Source organism: Gobio gobio (genome assembly GCF_949357685.1).
Source record: "Gobio gobio genome assembly, chromosome: 15".
In the NCBI taxonomy this organism is placed as follows: Eukaryota; Metazoa; Chordata; class Actinopteri; order Cypriniformes; family Gobionidae; genus Gobio; species Gobio gobio.
The window spans coordinates 18,403,596-18,421,852 of record NC_137108.1 but is presented as its reverse complement, the minus strand read 5'-3'; the positions used below and the strand labels follow the sequence as shown (position 1 = coordinate 18,421,852).

At 39.0% G+C, this 18,257-nt stretch overlaps 1 protein-coding gene across 8 annotated transcripts in view; it reads left to right on the top strand.

The window, feature by feature from the left end:
- The window catches only part of rorc (RAR-related orphan receptor C), an 89,699-nt gene that overhangs the window by 69,906 nt on the left and 1,536 nt on the right, over positions 1-18,257 (top strand). For 2 of the 8 annotated variants that reach the window (XM_079837503.1, XM_079837506.1), the window contains 10 exons: positions 4,668-4,753; positions 4,874-5,015; positions 5,136-5,468; positions 6,263-6,325; positions 10,657-10,776; positions 10,919-11,040; positions 12,201-12,333; positions 13,617-13,724; positions 17,880-17,990; positions 18,074-18,183. In XM_079837503.1, coding sequence (XP_079693629.1) covers positions 4,668-4,753; positions 4,874-5,015; positions 5,136-5,468; positions 6,263-6,325; positions 10,657-10,776; positions 10,919-11,040; positions 12,201-12,333; positions 13,617-13,724; positions 17,880-17,990; positions 18,074-18,183 — 1,328 coding nt within the window. The remainder of the gene's footprint in view (positions 1-4,667; positions 4,754-4,873; positions 5,016-5,135; positions 5,469-6,262; positions 6,326-10,656; positions 10,777-10,918; positions 11,041-12,200; positions 12,334-13,616; positions 13,725-17,879; positions 17,991-18,073; positions 18,184-18,257) is intronic. The other 6 variants (XM_079837504.1, XM_079837508.1, XM_079837505.1 and 3 more) reach the window with 3 other exon arrangements.

The following is an 18,257-nucleotide window of genomic DNA, read 5'->3' as shown; positions in this document are numbered from 1 at the left end:
ATGAATGTCTCTATTCTCTTGGGAATGTCTGTGTCGGTCTTCAGCACCTGCTGGTTCGGCTCCGCTCGCGCTGCCGCTCCCGCGATCCGCATTTGAAATCTCCACACGAACGGTTTTCTTCAAGCGCATTTTGCGCATGTGTATACCGTTTTTCGGACGTAGGACTTGTTCAGCCAACATGGATTTTTCACTTCGACTTCATAGATTGACTGAGCACAATTAAATATGTTCGGTGAATATACAATTTAAATTTTGAGTGTAGACCTTAAGCTATGATTAGTACAATGCATCTTTTTGCATGGGGATAATTATTTGGAAGGCATTTATTGGGCCAATATGTAATGATCAATTTCCAAAAATTTTCCCCCAATTTTTTTTTTTACAGTGTATAGTGACGAACAATTTGTTTATGTGGATATTTAAGGGAAAAAATCATATATTCAGTTTAACAGCATTAGGTTCAAGAAGTTAAACTGTGTAACTGAACTGCGCAGTGCGCACATTTTTGCGTGCGTTTGCAAAACGGCCTGAATCCACTTGAATGAGTTTGGACTGCTCTCTCACTCACTGAATCATCAGAAGCGATTTCTCATTCAATAAAATAAACAGACAGTATTTCCTCTGTGAACATGCGCTAAATTGATGTCTGACAATTTTGTTGCTTTTTGCAGTTTTCAGATTTAAAAACGCTTAAAACGTCTAGAGATAGAGTAGGCTTTGCTCGTTCTGCGGTGCCATTGCTCTCACTGATGCTCCGAAAGGTGAGTAATAGTTAGGCTACGCTTATTTAACTTTAATAGTGTTAAATAAAAACCCTTTTGTGTGTACCGTCAGATGAAATGCAGGCGTCCGTGCTTTCTCCAGCCATGCAATAAATGCATATCCTTGAATGAGCGCGCATTTATAGCGTATTTACTTGAACTTCTTAGGTAATATCTATGGTTTAACCCATTTCAGAGGCGGCCAAAACCAGAATTTGAACGGACTGTGAATAAAGCGCTATGAACTTGTTGTGCAATAACTTGCATGCGCATGAATCACTGTCACATGCACAGTCTCACACAAGGAGAAATAGGCTATTGCAAGTTAATGCATAAAACATTTTTAACAAGCAGAATAATAAAGCATCACGATACGCGTTTTTAGCTATGTTTTTTTTTTAAATATTATAGTATTTTGAAGGACAAAAACATGAACTTTAACTATTGGCTTTACATCATCAAGTCAGATGTCACTTTACTTTTGTGCAAGGCCCTGTGCGGTCGCACACTTGGCACAGCCCTTGCGACGGTACTGGCTGTACGAGTTGGCTTTCTGTGTGTGCGGCTGTGCGCTTCGGGTGTGTATGCACAGAAAACCGTACCGAATAGAGTTCTCTTTTGCGTTGTCACACTTATTCAGATCTATCCATATGTCTGCAATTCTCATTCTCCCTGACGTTTACATTTTTGAACATTTCATGAGACATACATCAAGCGCATGCCAACTCATGTCCCGCCGGGTATATCAGCGCGCTACAATTCAAATGTGCGCATCTACCAAACACACAGGACATCAGTTCTGACTGTATCTCATTCCCTCCCTAGCATTTTCGTTTTTATTCAATGCCGAAAATGTCAATAGATTTTATTTTGTTATTGTCTTGTTTTCATCTGTGAAAAAATGTAATTGACGAAAATAATGACGCTGGTGGCCAAGGCTATTAAGGGGTTCCACTGTATAAATTAAATATAATTAATCCTTGTTAAAGCTACAAAAGCTATTCTGTCAAAAAAATGTATTTCGTTCTTTGATCAAATAACTTTTTTCGAGCTGCACCAATTGCTACATTGACAACTATTTAAAATTCCACAATATCAAATTAAATCTTTTTATTTTGCATTCACAATTTCATTATAAGCAATGCATAAATTGCACAGTGAATCAGACTCAATTTACATAAGACATAATTGTTACTGTTTTAAGACACCGCTGACACAACGAATGTGCACATGAACGGCAAAGCACAATCTGTCCTGCACTGGCATGTTCCTTTCATCAAGATGTTAATGTTGCTTCTATATCTTGTCAACAAATGTCATTCGAGATTCAAGTTGCTCAACATAGTGGTTGGTATATAAGCAAAATGAAATGACCTACAGCACAAAATTTACTCGCAGCATTACAGCTAGGATTAAAAATGACCCTTATAACAATTTCAAGTGTAAGCCCATTAGTTCAGCTCTCACTTAAAGTTTCACTTTATTAGTTGGTATCCTCTATGAACTTCTCCCACTCACTTCCACCTGTACACTTACTCCCACCTGTGTGTGGTTGTTTGTGTGTGCATGCTTTTTGAGGGAGAGCACTCATGTTCCTTGGTACTGGACGATGTGACCACATTACTTAGCCACACACACATTGCTGGATTCCAAGAAATAAGTAGGTTAGATTTACTGTCATTTTGACTGAAAACACAAACACACACACACACACACACACACACACACACACAGACGCACACACACACACACACACACACACACACACACACACACACACACACACGCAAAACGTTTCTTTTTTTGAAATATGCTACAATCATTTAGTCTGCATAAACCCTTCTGTTTTTTTACAATTACTTTCTTTCTTACAAGCTTGCAATCAGAACCAAGTTCCCGTCCTAAAATGTTTTTTCTTTTCAATAATCCGTTTCACTCGAATGTACTGCATGTCACAATATGGAAGAAAAAATCTGTCGCTACTTCCGTTATATCTCAACTTAAAGCACTAATGGATTTAAAGACGTGTGCCTTTGCATTTTGTGTTTCTGATATTATTGTTAAAAACACAATAGTCTCACTTTCCTTGTGCAAATGTAGGTGTGTATCTGTGCACGCATGCCTGTGTGTCTGTGTGTCACGTGCTACATTTTTGGGGCCAAATGTCCCCACTAGAATAGTAAAACCTGAAATTACCTACAGTACATAACAGGCACTAGCCAACATTCATTGTGTGGAAAACAAATAAATAGTGTTTTCATTAAATCTTGGGGAAAGAAATATCACTAGCTTATACAAACCAGTAGACACCATTTCCCAACTTGACAAAAATGTGTATATGTGCATGTGTGCATTCTTAAAAATAAAGCTTCTTTATTGGCATCAAGAAGAACCTTTAACATTCATGGAACCTTTCCATTCCACAAAAATGTATTCTATAAAGTGAAAAAAAGTTTTTTTTAGATAATTAATATGTTTTCCCATTAAGAAGAGATTGGTTATTTTAAGAACTGTTCACTGAAAGGTTCTTTTTGGAACCCAGAATGGTTCTTCTATGGCATCACTGCAAAAACACCCTTTTGGAACCTTTATTTTTAGGAGTGTACATTGTACCACACCAGTGTAGAGCTTCATTCATACTTCTCCCTTTCCCCTCATTCATCCTCCCTCCCCTCCCCTTCTCTCTCTCTCTCTCTCTCTCTCTCTCTCTCTCTCTGTTCATTAGATTAGGATTTCTTAATGTGGCTTTCAGGGATTATCTTGAGTCTGTTACAAAACCAGTGTGTGTTTGTGTTTCAGGAGGTTGTGTATTTATACCCCTGTGTATTTATACCCTTGTATACTGTGAATGTGTGTAATAAATACATTTTACAGTAAATACACTTAAGGACATCTACTACAAAAGAACCAATTATCCACTGTTTCATTAGTTCATTTTAATCAGCCAATCTATTCATAATCACAGAATACAGATTCAGAAAATGTACCACTATATTTCTCACCATTTTAATACTTGAAAGCGTCAACGCAGGTCTTCAACCACTCAAAAAAAAAAAAAGTTTGTGTGTGTGGTCCTGGTAAACTCTGTTATGCGGTGGCAATATCCAAAATTCTTGTCCTTGTGGGTACATTCTTTGGTCCCCATGAGGAAAACAGCTTATAAATCATATTAAGTGATGTTTTTTTGAAAATGTAAGAAAGCAGAAATTTTTATGTGATGGGTAGGTTTAGAGTGAGAGGATTGAATATACAGTCTGTATAGTATAAAATCATTATGTCTATGGAATGCTCCCATAAAACATGAAAACCCAACGTGTGTGTGTGTCACATAAGTCTGTTATGTTCACCAAGGCAGCATTTATTTGATCAAAAATACAGTAAAAAAATTATATATTAATATATTAATAATATTGTCAAATATTATTACAATTTAATAACTTTTTATTTTAATATACTGTAAAATGTAATTTATTCCTGTGATTGCAAAATTGAGTCTTCAGTGTCGCATAATCCTTCTGAAATCATTCTAATGTGCTGATTTGGTGCTCAAGTAACATTTTTTATTATCAATGTTGAAAACAGTTAATACATTTTTTAGGAATCTTAAATTAATAAAAAGAACAGCATGCATTTGAAATATAAATATATTGCAACATTATAAATGTCTTTACTGTCACTGTTGATCAATTTAATGCATCCTTGCTGAAAAGAAGTATTAATTTCTTTTTAAATTTTTTTAAATTAAAATGTTTTCCCACTTTTGAACTGATTTTTTAGAGGGCTGTACTGCCACCTGCTGGCTAGGATTCTAATCTGATGAATAGCATTAGGAATTATTTAAATCAACTGTGACAGGTCAACCCGCTTTAATCTCAGTGTTGTTATTGTTTTTGCTTGTGTCTTTAGCTCAGATTGAGGTGATCCCATGTAAGATATGTGGCGATAAGTCTTCAGGGGTTCATTATGGAGTTATCACTTGTGAGGGCTGCAAGGTAAGAAAAAGAAAATTACTTTACTAATCATTACAAACAGTATGCCCTGCTTTTTTTGCACATTCCCCTTAATTGTTCCTCACCTCACCCACCTCTCGCTTTCTCTCTCTGCCTTTACAGGGCTTCTTCCGCAGAAGTCAGTCCTCCAGCGTGCAGTACTCGTGCTCCAGGCAGAGCAACTGCCCCATTGACCGCGCTAGCCGTAACCGCTGCCAGAGCTGCCGCCTCAAGAAATGTGTCGCTCAGGGGATGAGCCGCGATGGTCAGAAAGGATGGATGAATGATGATTTATTGGAATGATATAGAGATACAATTTTATACTCAGTTTGTGTATAAAAGCAATATTTAACTCATTACATTTTTTGCAACTTTGCTCCCTCAGCGGTGAAGTTTGGCCGAATGTCGAAGCGTCAGAGAGATTCGCTGTTTGCAGAAGTCGAGAGACATAGACAACAGCAACGTCTTCAGGCCAACTCAGTCCAAGAGCCTCAGTCTCTCCCAGCCTATCGATCCGGCAAAGAGCCCAGAGAACAGTCATCACATCTCACCCCGTCTCTACCTCAAGCCTACCCTTATTCTGTAGAGCCCGAACTGCCAGGCTGCCCACCAGAGGTACATCCATACCTGGAGCGCATAGGCGAGGCCCAGGCTCAGAGTCTGGCCTACAGAGGCTCCCACAGGAGAGGTGAGAGCCACAGCTTGTCAGCTGGTAGAGGTGAGAAATTCTCACAAATAATTGTACTCAACACTGATGGAATTACTTTTTGCTTACACTTTTTATTAGTTGGCCTTAACTTCTATGTACTTAACCCTTAAATGCATGAATGTTTCGCCAATCATTATTACATATTTGGGTCTTTACAGCCCAGGGGCCGGTTGCATAAACCGTTAAGACTAGTCTTACAAGTTAGACATACATTTTTTTCTTTAAGACTGTTCATAATTTTTTTAAAATCAGTTACATAAAAACATAGACTGACCTAATTTGATACGAAAAGTAAGACTGAATGCCACTTGCCTAACTGCTAGTGGCTCATACTAGATCTTAAAACACTGTCTTAACATAATGGCTTAGTTTGTGCAACTGGCCCCAGATCTGTATCTAACACGGATGGATCTCTCCCTTTCGCAATCATATAAAATTCTCCTGATAATAGAGTAAAAATTACAGAAGAATAAAATAAAGCATATTTTGTTACCTTTTGGAGCTTGGAAGGGTTCAGTTATGAGCAGATGTTTTTGACCATCATCACTGTCCTCGTCAGAGCTCATTCCCCAGAACATTCAGCATCTGGCTCATATTCGCCATCTCAAACATATTCTCAAAACTATCATTTTTAACCTCTTCAAAATCTATATTTTGATCGCTGACAGCTTCTTCATCAGATTCACCATAAAGTGACAGTGACAGTAATATTTAAATGTGTACGGTACTGGCTCTGCAGTAAATCACTGAGCCATTTCAATTTTGCTGATGATAATTCCTATTCTTTTGTTTTCTGCCTGCAGTAACTATGAGTGAAACGTCACTTCATCATTGTGTATCAGACATTGCCACCTTGTGGAATAAAGGTGAATTACACTTATTCAGTCATCAAAGATTCAATTATTGTTGTGCAGAAAAAATATACTTCCATTGTTACACACCTCGGGTCGTTAGCGACCCTATGCATTTTTTAGGGGGGGAAACAGGCATTCTTTTATAATTGTATAATTTTTTTCTTGTTATATTGTTTATAATGAATGGATTGAGGAATACTAAGAAGGTTGATGTCTAATTTTAAAAAGTGAATGAAGAGGAGCGTAGGGAATGACGGGTCACAAAAGATCCGAAGTACGCGTTTAAGGGTTAAACATTTAATACAATATACTTAAATATGTACATGTAGTTGTATTGCAATTACATTTAAAGTGCTTGCATTTACACTGTTAACTTAACTATAACCCAAACCCTTTCCCCAAAATCTAACTCTAAAGGCCAATTAACACTGCACTGACAGACGCCGACCAACGCCGACAATCACCAGATTGCAGTATCTTAGACATTCCCTGAGCCGACAAATGGCAACAGACATCAACAGGGGTAATACAATGACAAAACCAAACAAAGTGTCTATTCCCATTGGTCAGAGTTGCTCGGTGCAGTGTGAAGTGGCCTTTTCCACTAATCCTAACCCTAAAGCCCAAAATATACTTCGGCCGTCTGCGTTCCGCAACGGACTGTGTGACATAATTTTTGTCATCAGGAAGGTACGTGGGCGGTGCGCATACAACAGTGCTTGTGTAAGTGATTTGAGTGCTTGAAAACAAAGTTCACTGGGCCAAAGGAGTATACTTTTTCATTTTCATTTTTTTTTTCATTTCAATACTTTATTCATCCCCAAGGGGGCAATTAACAAGGCCACGTAGAGTAACACACAGTCACTATCATAAAATAGTCATACAATAGACATATAACACTGTGCACAAGTGCAAATATATTAAAACAAGTCCAAACATATACAAAGGAATAAATACGTTAATATATATGTATATATATGCAATTAAAAAATCACTGCATGGTGAACTTGATGGTGCTTAAAGACGGCTGTAAATTTAAAAGCTGCACCGATTTTGGAACAAAGGTTGCCCTCCTCCTTTGTGTCCTACAGCCCGGACAACGAAGACGTCGCCCAGAGGGCAGCCACTCAAAAACAGAAAAAAGGACATGTGACGGATCTTGTAGAATCCTGCAGGACAACCTCAGTGTTTGCTGGTCACTTATAATAGAAAGTGTCCTAATAGGAAGTCCGATCATTTTTGAACAGACTTTTACCGTGCGCTCCAAGCGATTTCTGTTTTGAAGGCTGATGGAGTGAAACCAGCAGACGATAGAAAAAGTAATGACACTTTCGATGTAGGAGTAGTAGAACATAGTAAGAATGCTCTTACTAACTCCAAACGAATTGAGCTTTCTTAAAAGATACTGCCGCTGATGGCATTTTCTCAATATCTGTTCTGTGTTAGAGGTGAATTTCAGCATATTATCAAAAATTGTGCCCAGGTACTTGTACTCTTCGACGATCTCTATGGGCTTTCCGTGAATCACAGTGGTGACTGCCAAAGCCAACTGCCTCTGCTTGTTGGAAAAGGTTACCACCATCTCTTTAGTTTTATTTACGTTGAGTTCCAAACACGAATTGTCACACCACTCCACAAATTCCTGAAGAGCTGGGCCGTGATGCTGTTGAGAGTCTGATAGCAGAGACAATAAGACGGTATCATCAGCGAACTTAATTAGACTACAATTCGATTGGGTGGACCTACAATCGTCAGTATACAGAATGAAGAGCAGCGGAGAAAGGACACAGCCCTGTGGAGAGCCGGTTGAAGTAAAAAGGAGGTCAGAAAAGGTGTTGTTGACCAGCACTCTCTGAGGACTATTTGTCAGAAAGTCAATTATCCAGATGATCAGCTGGTCCTCCAGATGGAAACGACTGATGAGCTTCTCAGCAAGAATATGTGGCTGTAGCATATTGAATGCCGAAGAAAAATCAGCGAACAAAAATCTAGCTGTGGTATTAGGAGACTCAAGATGCTTATGGACAATATCTGTGATAAACACTTTTGCATCATCCACCCCTCTGCCTGTGCGATAGGCAAACTGAAGTGGGTCCAACTGCAACTCAGTTACTTTAGTGATGTAGTTTTTAATAATCCTCTCCATTGCTTTCATCACAAGAGAGGTGAGAGCAATGGGCCTCAGGTCATTTAAGACGTTGATGGAACTCTTTTTTGGTATTGGAATGACCGTGGAATGTTTCCACAACTGAGGGACAACACCACAGGCCAGGGAGTTCTGAAACAGTGTCTGAAACACACTCGCTAACTGCTCCGCACAGTGTTTTAAGGTTTGGCCACAGACAGTATCCGGACCCGGCGCAGATTTAACTTTGGTCTTCTTGAGGGCTCGCACAACCTCCTCTGTACTGATGGTGAGAGCACAGTCACCAGGTTTTAAGGTAGAAATTATTGTTTCTACTTGAGTGCTATTATCAGTCTCGAATCTGGTGTAAAAAGAATTAAGGTCATTTGGAAGAGTCGTTGAACTGCTACCTGCAACCTGAATGTGCTTGCGAGCAGTGGGAGCGATATTAACTGCTGCCATGTTCTTAAGACCCTTCCAAGCTGTATGAAGGTTCCCCTGAGTGAATGTTCGCTCAATCTTTTCCTTATATTTCAGTTTGGCATGTTTAATAGCACGCTTAACCTCTCTATTAACCTCCTTTTTTTCATACTCAGAGCCGGTGTAGAAAACTCTCTTTTTCTTGTTTAAAATGTTTTTGAGTTCTTTAGTCACCCAGGGCTTGTTGTTAGGAAAGATGGTAATATTTTTTGTAGGAATGATGTTGTCCACACAGAAGGAGATATACGATGTTACTGTATCTACTTGCTCATTAATATCGATAGATGGCGCTATGAGCGTATTCCAGTCAGTTGTTTCAAAACATCCCTGTAGCATATCAATGCTGTCGTTAGTCCATTGTTTAACAACCTTTATAACCTTCTTTGTCCTCCTTATAACCGGTAAATATGCTGGTGCAAGCAGTACAGTATAGTGATCAGCAGAACCGAGTGGTGGGAGAGCGATAGATCTATATGCACCTGTGATTGAGCCATAGCATTTGTCCAATGTTTTCCCCAAGCGAGTAGCACACGTGACATACTGCTGAAAACCTTTCACTGATTTTTCTACAAAACAGTGATTAAAGTCGCCCAGAATGAATTTAGGAGAATCTGGAGATATTAATTCCAGTCTGTCTATGGCGTTCTTAATATGATCTGTGGCTACGGTCGCATTTGCTCTCGGATGAATATAAACCACAATAAAAAAAAGCTGTGGGAATTCCCTGGGCAGATAAAAAGGGCGCAACGACACGGCCAAAAGTTCAATGTCAGAGGTGCACAACTTCTCCCTTATGACAATCGTTGAACACCATTTTGCATTTACATATAAACAAACACCACCTCCGTGTTGTTTGCCTGTAAGCTTATTGTCCCGGTCAAGTCTTAGGGGAGACCCGAAGCCATCAATATATAAAGTATCATCATCATCGTTCTTATTCAGCCATGTTTCAGTGAATGCTAAAATAGAAGCAGTCCTATATTGATGCATGTGGTTCACGTTAGCTTGCAATTCATCAATTTTGTTACGGAGAGAACGGACATTGGCCACGATGACTGAGGGGAGCGGTCGATGTTTACATTTCTCCCGCTTAAGTCTAGCTCTTATTCCTCCCTTTTTCTTCCCCCTTCTCGTTACCTTCTTGTTTTGAGAAGAATCCCTTGGGGTAGATGGCCTCTTGCGTGTTATTTCCTCTGGAAACCTCTCCGTAACAGTAGCCTGATGAGGGTGATATTGCAGCTGCAGCAAAAAATCTCTTGAGTATACAAGTCGCAGATTCTCCGGGAGATTATATCCAGTTGATAAGCAGAATACATGCTCCAAAAAATGTAAAAAGACCAATGACCAAAAAAGTCTTCTATAATCCATATTGATCGCCAGTAAGCACCAAACACTCAGTCAACTAGTTAGCGATCGCGATCTACGTTCAGGCTAAACAATTGTAAATGTTTTGTAAATGTTCAAAAAAATTTGAAAGGCAACATAACGGAACATGGAAAATGAAGTAGACCCGGGCCTTAACCTTAATTTCTAAACGCAACCATACCTCAAACTCACTAAGAGTAAATGTGTGAATTTTCCAGAGTAAGATGTAGATACACAGTACATAGTCTTTTATGTATTTAATGTTAGTACACAGAAGTTAAAGCTACCTAATATAAATTATGACCTACTTTTTATCTAGTAGATGAATCTCATAAGATATTGTGATTTACTATTTGCTCTTTCTGTCTTTCAGGAATTGACTCTACAAGATCTACACCAGAGGCTATTCTGAACATGAACGGCAGTGAAATGGGGTTTCGTCCTTTTGACCCTGAGAGCTCGTTCTTTCCCTATCCAACCTCTCTGCACATAGGTGAGAACCACAAGCAGTTTAGCACATTTTTAAAATGTCGTGTGCTATATGTTGGAATAAAGTGGGTTAGGAGTTAAACTATGTAGTGTCTGACTGTCATGCATTCAGATGAACGTGTCTCTCTTTGTGTGATTTTTAACAGAGGAGCTCTCTGTAAGTATCGTACGTTCTCACAGAGAGACGACTCAGTATCGACCAGAGGAACTGCAGGCTCTCAGATGGAAGGTTTTCAGCAGGGAGGAGATCCATGCTTACCAGAGCAAAGTACATGTCCTTTACTCTTCTATAACTAGCACAACAGCAAATCCCAAAGTATACATCCGTTTTTGTACATGTACGCTAAATGGCAATTCACACTGCACCAACAGATGCCAACCAACAGACACTTTGTCTGGTTTGTGTTACCCCGGTTGGTGTCTGTTGGCGTTGACCAGAGCTTGTTTTCACCCATTGAACACGTTGAATCTGTTTGTCGGCTCAGGGAATGTCTGAGAAGTGACGTACTAAAATGTGGCGATTGTCCACACTGGTTGACGTCTGTCAGCGCAGTTTGAATTGGCCTCAAAGGTCCGGTGTCAGTGCTATTTCTCTCCAGAAGTTATAATAAAATATCTTTGTACTAATTTAAAATAGAGTTGCAACTCTTAACCCCAGCTACCCCAGCTCTTTTTGATCTAGGATAGAAGAAAAAATGAAAAATTATTTAAATTACCAGAAATAAAATGTCAGTTGAAAATATAAACTCACAAAAACAAGAAATAAAGTCACAATTACAAGAAAAAAGTTACAATTGAGAGTAATAATTTCACAACTGTGAAAAATAATATACTTCAAGCTAAACCGAAGAATGAATGGGATGCCATTTCAAACTAAATCTGATCTAACAAAGTGTTTTGAGTTTGTTTCGAAACTCGTAAACTGTCTATTAAACTTAGACAGTTGCTGTTAAACACTTTTGAACTGCTATTGGTCCATGACGATTATGTAATAGGTGGGTATGCTCTGGGGCTTTGAAATGTTTTTCATTTCAGTTCTTCACTCAGTCTGTCCAGATCAGACAAGAGTAAAAACATGAATACACTGGTGTGCCGAATTACAGAGCTGGTGCAAGCATATCCACATCTCTATGATGTGGCGATGGCCTGTAATTCCTGCAAATTTCTGCCATTTGGTTGTGTGTTTATTAAGAGGATAGCATGTATCACATATTTAAATACTAATACCAACAGTGTTGGCATTGGGATGTTAGCCATTTTCAATCTTCTTTTTACCCCTGAGTGAAAAATTAAAAACTTCATTCAAAAACATCGGTCAAACTTTTGACTTGTAGTGTATGGAGATTCAGAATATATACTCGAAACATCTGTCTGTCTCGGATTTCCCTCCCTTCTTATGTTCTCTTTCTCTGTCCTCTGTCTCTATAGTCGGTGGATGAGATGTGGCAGCACTGTGCGGTGCGGTTGACTGATGCCGTTCAGTTTGTGGTGGAATTTGCTAAACGTATCCCAGGATTCCGTCAGCTTTGTCAGAATGATCAAATTGCTCTCCTCAAGAGTGGTGAGATATATCTGTCCGTAAAACATACTAGTTAATCGATTAAGGCTGTTAAGGTTTACAACAGCTAAATTCTCATCTCTCTGTCCTGTTTTCATCTCTCACATTTGTGGCTTTGTCTCCTTCTCTTCCATTCTCTTTCCTTGTTCTATAATTCTGTGCATTTTGCTCTCTCCTTTCTGCAATTCTGTGTGTGCCTGGGGGTTCCTCAGGGCTCAGTGCTTGGACCTCTCCTCTTCTCCATTTACACTACACCACTGGGGCCCATCATAGAGGCATATGGCTATGGCCACTGCTATGCTGACACACAGCTCTACCTTTCATTTCAACCAGATGATCCCACAGTAGCTTCACGAATCTTGAGCTGTCTGGCGGACTTGATGAAAGAACATCACCTGCAGCTCAACCTGGCTAAGACTGAGCTTCTTGTCTTCCCTGCCAATCCGACTCTACAACACGACTTCACCATCCAGCTAGGTTCATCCTTGATTTCCCCTTCAAGGTCGGTCAGAAATCTTGGAGTAACCTTTGATGATCAGCAGTCCTTCAAAGACCACATTTCAAAGACAGCTCGGTCATGCAGGTTTCCGCTGCACAACATCAGAAAGATCAGACCATTCCTAACAGAGCATGCAACACAGCTCCTCGTCTAGGTCCTGGTCATTTCTAGGCTTGACTACTGCAATGCACTTCTGGCTGGACTGCCATCGTGTGCGATCAAAACGCTTCAATGATCCAGAACGAAGCGGCACGTCTTGTCTTCAACGAGCCCAAAAGGGCCCATGTCACACCTCTCTTCATGTCTCTGCTCTCTGCTCACATCCAGTTCAAGGCGTTGACGCTAGCTTACAGATCCACCACAAGCTCAGAAGTCTTCGCTCAGCTAAGGAGCGACGGCTTGTGGTACCATCACAGAGAGGCATGAAATCCCGTTTCAGAACATTTTCATTGACCGTTCCTTGCTGGTGGAATGATCTTCCCACCTCCATCCGGAATGCAGAATCACTGACAACATTAAAAAGACAGCTGAAAACTCATCTCTTCCGCAAGCACTTAATTTAAGATGAGGTTGTTGTTTTTTTTAAACATTGTATGTTCCTATTTCCTCCCTATTCTAGCCTGTGCTGCTCTGGGTAATGTCCAAAACTTAGTATTTCAGGCACTTTTTGTGATTTCTCACCTCTTCTTGACGGATTGCTTCCTGTATTCCTCAGTTGTAAGTCGTTTTGGATAAAAACATCTGCTAAATGAATAAATGCAAATGCCTTTCTCTCTTTTCTTATTAGGTTCCATGGAAGTGGTTCTGGTCCGGATGAGTCGGATGTTTAACACAGAAAACAACACAGTATTTTTTGACGGCAAATTTGCAGGAACAGAACTTTTCAAATCTCTCGGTGAGTTAAAGGAATATTTTTGTTTAGGGCGATCTCTTCCAGTGTTAGACCATGTTTAGACAGCATGTTTTTGCAAATCTGTATTAAATTATATTTTTCTAATCCCTAAAAGAAGTACAATTAAGCATACATTTAAAAACAATACTTAAGTGTGAACTGAATGTAATGTTTTTGGAAATTTGTTTGCATGTTAATTGCAAGTAAATGAAAATTTTGTTTAAATTATATATATAGTTTACATTTATATTAAATGCAACTAGCTTAACTTTAGAATGCTATTTTTGACCCAATTAAGTAGGACTTAAGTTAATCTTTATAACTCATTTCATAATTCTGTTGTCTTTGATATGTGATTATGTATATGATACCACCAAATGTACTGACAAAGATTTATGGTAAGCTAAAATATACTTCCGCGACCTTACAGAGGATAAAGCGGTTTGGAGAATGGATGGATGGATGGATGGATAAAACATACTTTAATGTAATTTCTATTAAAACGAATAAGTCATGTATTTAGAAATATTTGAAATTACACATTTCTAATAATGATGAAGTTGCAATTTAGTCAATTTAAATTAAAATATTAACTTTAAATGTAATTTTCATGATCCAGCAAAGGAAGGAGGAGTAGAGGTTCACAATTGCAGCAGATTTACTCTTATTCATAAAACAAAAACAAAGAAGGCTATTCAGCAGGCGAGAATCAATGTAACAGCTTCAATAAAGTAAAGACAATACCGGAAAGTGAGGAGAATTAAACAGAGGGCTTAGGGTACGTTTACACGACAACGATGTACTAAAAACGGAAACGTTTTTCCTTTGTACAGGTGATGTACCTCATGTACAGACGACAATGTTGTCAAAACGATCCCTGTTCACACGGATCCATGAAAACGACTAAAAACATTGTACTTTTTTGCCAGGCCAGTAGTTGGCGATGTCTAAAAACTATGCACCTATAGATTGAACATGTAATATACTTGTGCATGACATCAATGTTTTCACAAATTGGTGTAGTTTACATGGAGATCATAACAGTATAGTTTTCAAAAACTTGCCCTTTGAATCCCGTTTTTAAAAGTTTGCATTTTCAGGCCCTCAAAACGCCGTTGTCGTGTACATGAACAGCCAACATGCATATTTAGTTCAAAATGATGTTGTGTAAACGACCCCTTAAATACAAAGAGGGAAACAAACTGAACAAGAAACAGGTGCACAAAGAGATCAGTAACCATAGCAACAAACAAAGCTGTGTTCCCCCTGTACCCTCATTCACTCTTCCTGACATTCCTCTTCTAATATAGTTTACTTGAAGTAGTGAATGAAAATGAGTGAACTCTGCCATGGAAACTAGCATGTATAAAGTTTAATTAAACAATTTAATAATCAATTAAAAAGGAATTTATACCTATATTCATGATATTACTCTGTACCCACATTGGATCAGTGGTTTGAAAAATGGGTGCGGGCGCCATCTTCTGGCTAGATGACGGAATTCATTCAGTGCGTGACATAGACAGTAAAAGAAATGGACAGAGCGACCCCATAGACTTCAACGGAGAGAATTGAAGTCAGTTAGAAGCACTCACTTCCTGATGGCTGAGCGTACTGCGCAGCCTCAGACTGAGCTTGACGACGTAGATGTGACGTGACAACCTGTCTGACAGTTGTAAGTCTTCTAGTAGTTGTGCAAAATGAAATCTGAATCACCGAATCTTGTAGAGACAGAGAGAGTGAGCAGAAGCAACTTTTGATGAATGAAGCAGGATTTGCGACATCTCTATCGGCGTTTATGTCTCCACGCCCCCCCCCCCCCCCCCCCCCCATCGCCTCATAGACAGTAAAACATTGCCTACGAGCTTCTCCTCGGGTCTATACGGTACAGCGCGACGGAGTCGCGTGGTTATGACGCAATCGTTAGCCTATTTTTTACAAAAACGGCTTCTACGGGGCGATAGTGTAAGATACAAGGTAATGGAGCATTTTATACATTGTCGTGTTTGTTTAGAAATAAACAATGGACAAATGGAGTCTTTAAACGCATCAGATGGAAAGATATTCGCTGTCAAAGTGAGGCCAAAATTAATGGGAGTCAATGGAATGCTAACAGCAGGTGATGGCTTAGTTAGCAATGGCTGCCCCTATGGTAGGTACGCTTTCCGGAGGCTGGATTCATAGATATCCATAATAAAGGCTAGATGTCTTACGGCGGAGTCTCTAACGTCATCACCGGCGGCCATCTTGTCACAGGCAGGGCTCTGTGGTACCTGATGATCTGCATGAACACAAATACTCTTATCTCACTGAAATCTTGATGGATTTACAAATAATTTGGTTTCTTACAAACGCTATTAACGTGGCTATAATTATGGATGCTTGAACAAATTATGAATAATTTTTCATAAGTATCCAGTGTCATAACTACATCTCTGACGTTTATAACAAACCAAACAGTTTGAAAATCGGTCGAAAATTGATTAAGTTATGGTTATTTTAAAAGTGCAAGCACCCATGAAAACAATGTTACGAGTGACCAAGCTGCCTGTGACAAGATGGCCGCCAGGTGCGGACGTCGACCTCCATTGGCCAGCAGCGCGCATGAGACATCTAGCCTTTATTATGGATGTCTATGGCTGGATTACCCCCTTGGTGCGTGGCTCTCACAGTGCATTGTGGGTATTATGAATGTACATCGGTTGTACACTCGTTATTACGGCGCGTTATGGGATGGAATAATGCACTCGATAATGTCTACTATAGTTTCGGAGACCACTACAAATGGCTGTCCCATCATATACTGCCAAATTTAAGGGTATAGGGCGATTTCGGACACAGCCTTGGAAACTGAAAATTGGGGAACAAATAAAGCAGGATTAGAATACAGGGAAACAATTATCTTTACAATAATTGGTAAAAAATTGTAATCAGGTAATGTGCTTTAGTATGTAAATCACATGAAATAAGTGTACTTTATGTAAATCACATGAAATAAGTGTACTTTTTTTTTAAGCATGACAAAATGTAATTAAAAATTTAAATTCACAGTAAAACGTTTAATTTGACTATTACACAAAGCACATTTTCTAAAGTATAGTTAAGTGTGTCATGAAAGTATGCTCTGTTTAAAGGATTAGTTCACTTCAAAATGAACATTTCCTGATAATTTACTCACCCCCATCTCATCCAAGATGTTCATGTCTTTCTTTCTTCAGTCGAAAAAAGAAATTAAGTTTTTTCAGGAAAACATTCCAGAATTTTTCTTTACATAATGGACTCTAATGGTTGAAGGTCCAAATCAATGCCGTTTCAAAGGGCTTTAGAGGGCTCTGCACGATCCATCGGTCATTTTCTAAAAAAAAGAAACATTCATATACTTTTTAACCTCAAATGCGCGACTTTGGTCGTATTAATCTTCACTGCGTATGACGGAAATGTCACGACCGTGACGTTCGTGGAAGTACCGACCAAGTGTTATAATGAACATGCAAAGACTAAATCAAAGGCCCTTTACAAAAATAAAGGTAAAACAACGATGTCGGACAATTTTAAAATTGGAGGAAGAACATGAGATGGAGTTTTTCGGCACTGGGTCGGGGTCATACGTCTGCGAAGAAGCACAACACAGAAGTCGCGCATTTGAGTTTACTTTCCTTTAAAAGTTTCAAGACGGTTTCGCTAGATAAGACCCTATTCCTCGGCTGGGGTCATGCAGAGCCCTTTAAAGCCCTTCGAAACTGCATTGATTTGGACCTTCAACCCATTGGTTGCCATTGAAAACCATTATGTGAAAAAAAAAAACCTGTAATGTTTTCCTCAAAAAACGTTTTCTTTTCGACTGAAGGAAAAAGAAAGGTATGAACATTTTGGATGACATGGGGGTGAGTCAATTATCAGGAAATTTTCATTTGGAAGTGAACTAATCCTTTAAGTACACTTATTTGTCCTTTTATTTAATTAATATTATTTTATATGCAAGTACAGCTTTTTAAAAATATACTTTTAAGATTTTTTTAAGTACACTACAAGTGCACATTCAATACAATTGAGTAATTTCTTTTACAAAGGGATATTGTTCAGTTTCTTAATCTATTATCAATCCTTTTACAGTTTACAGTTGTGTTCAAGCTGTTGTTCTATCTGTTTGTTCTTCAGCATGTAGCGATCTAATAGCTGCTGTATTTGACTTTGCTCACAATCTGTGTGCGCTGAGACTGACCGAACAGCAGATGGCAGTGTTCACTGCACTGGTCCTCATCAATGCAGGTGAGCACAGTAAAACTGCAGAAGTTATGACTTCAAAGTAGGATAGATTTAATCCCTCGCTCTTTCTCTACATATTTGAGCAGATCGACCGTGTCTGGAAGACAGAGAAAGAGTGCAGAAAGTAAGGAGAGATGTGGAGCTTGCCCTTAGTCACATCCTGCACAGAGACAACCAGGAGAGTCTACTGCATAAGGTAAAGAAGATTCAGTGCAGAAAGTGAAGAATTATATTGTCTGGAATGGATTTTAACTCCTAATTATGTGTTTT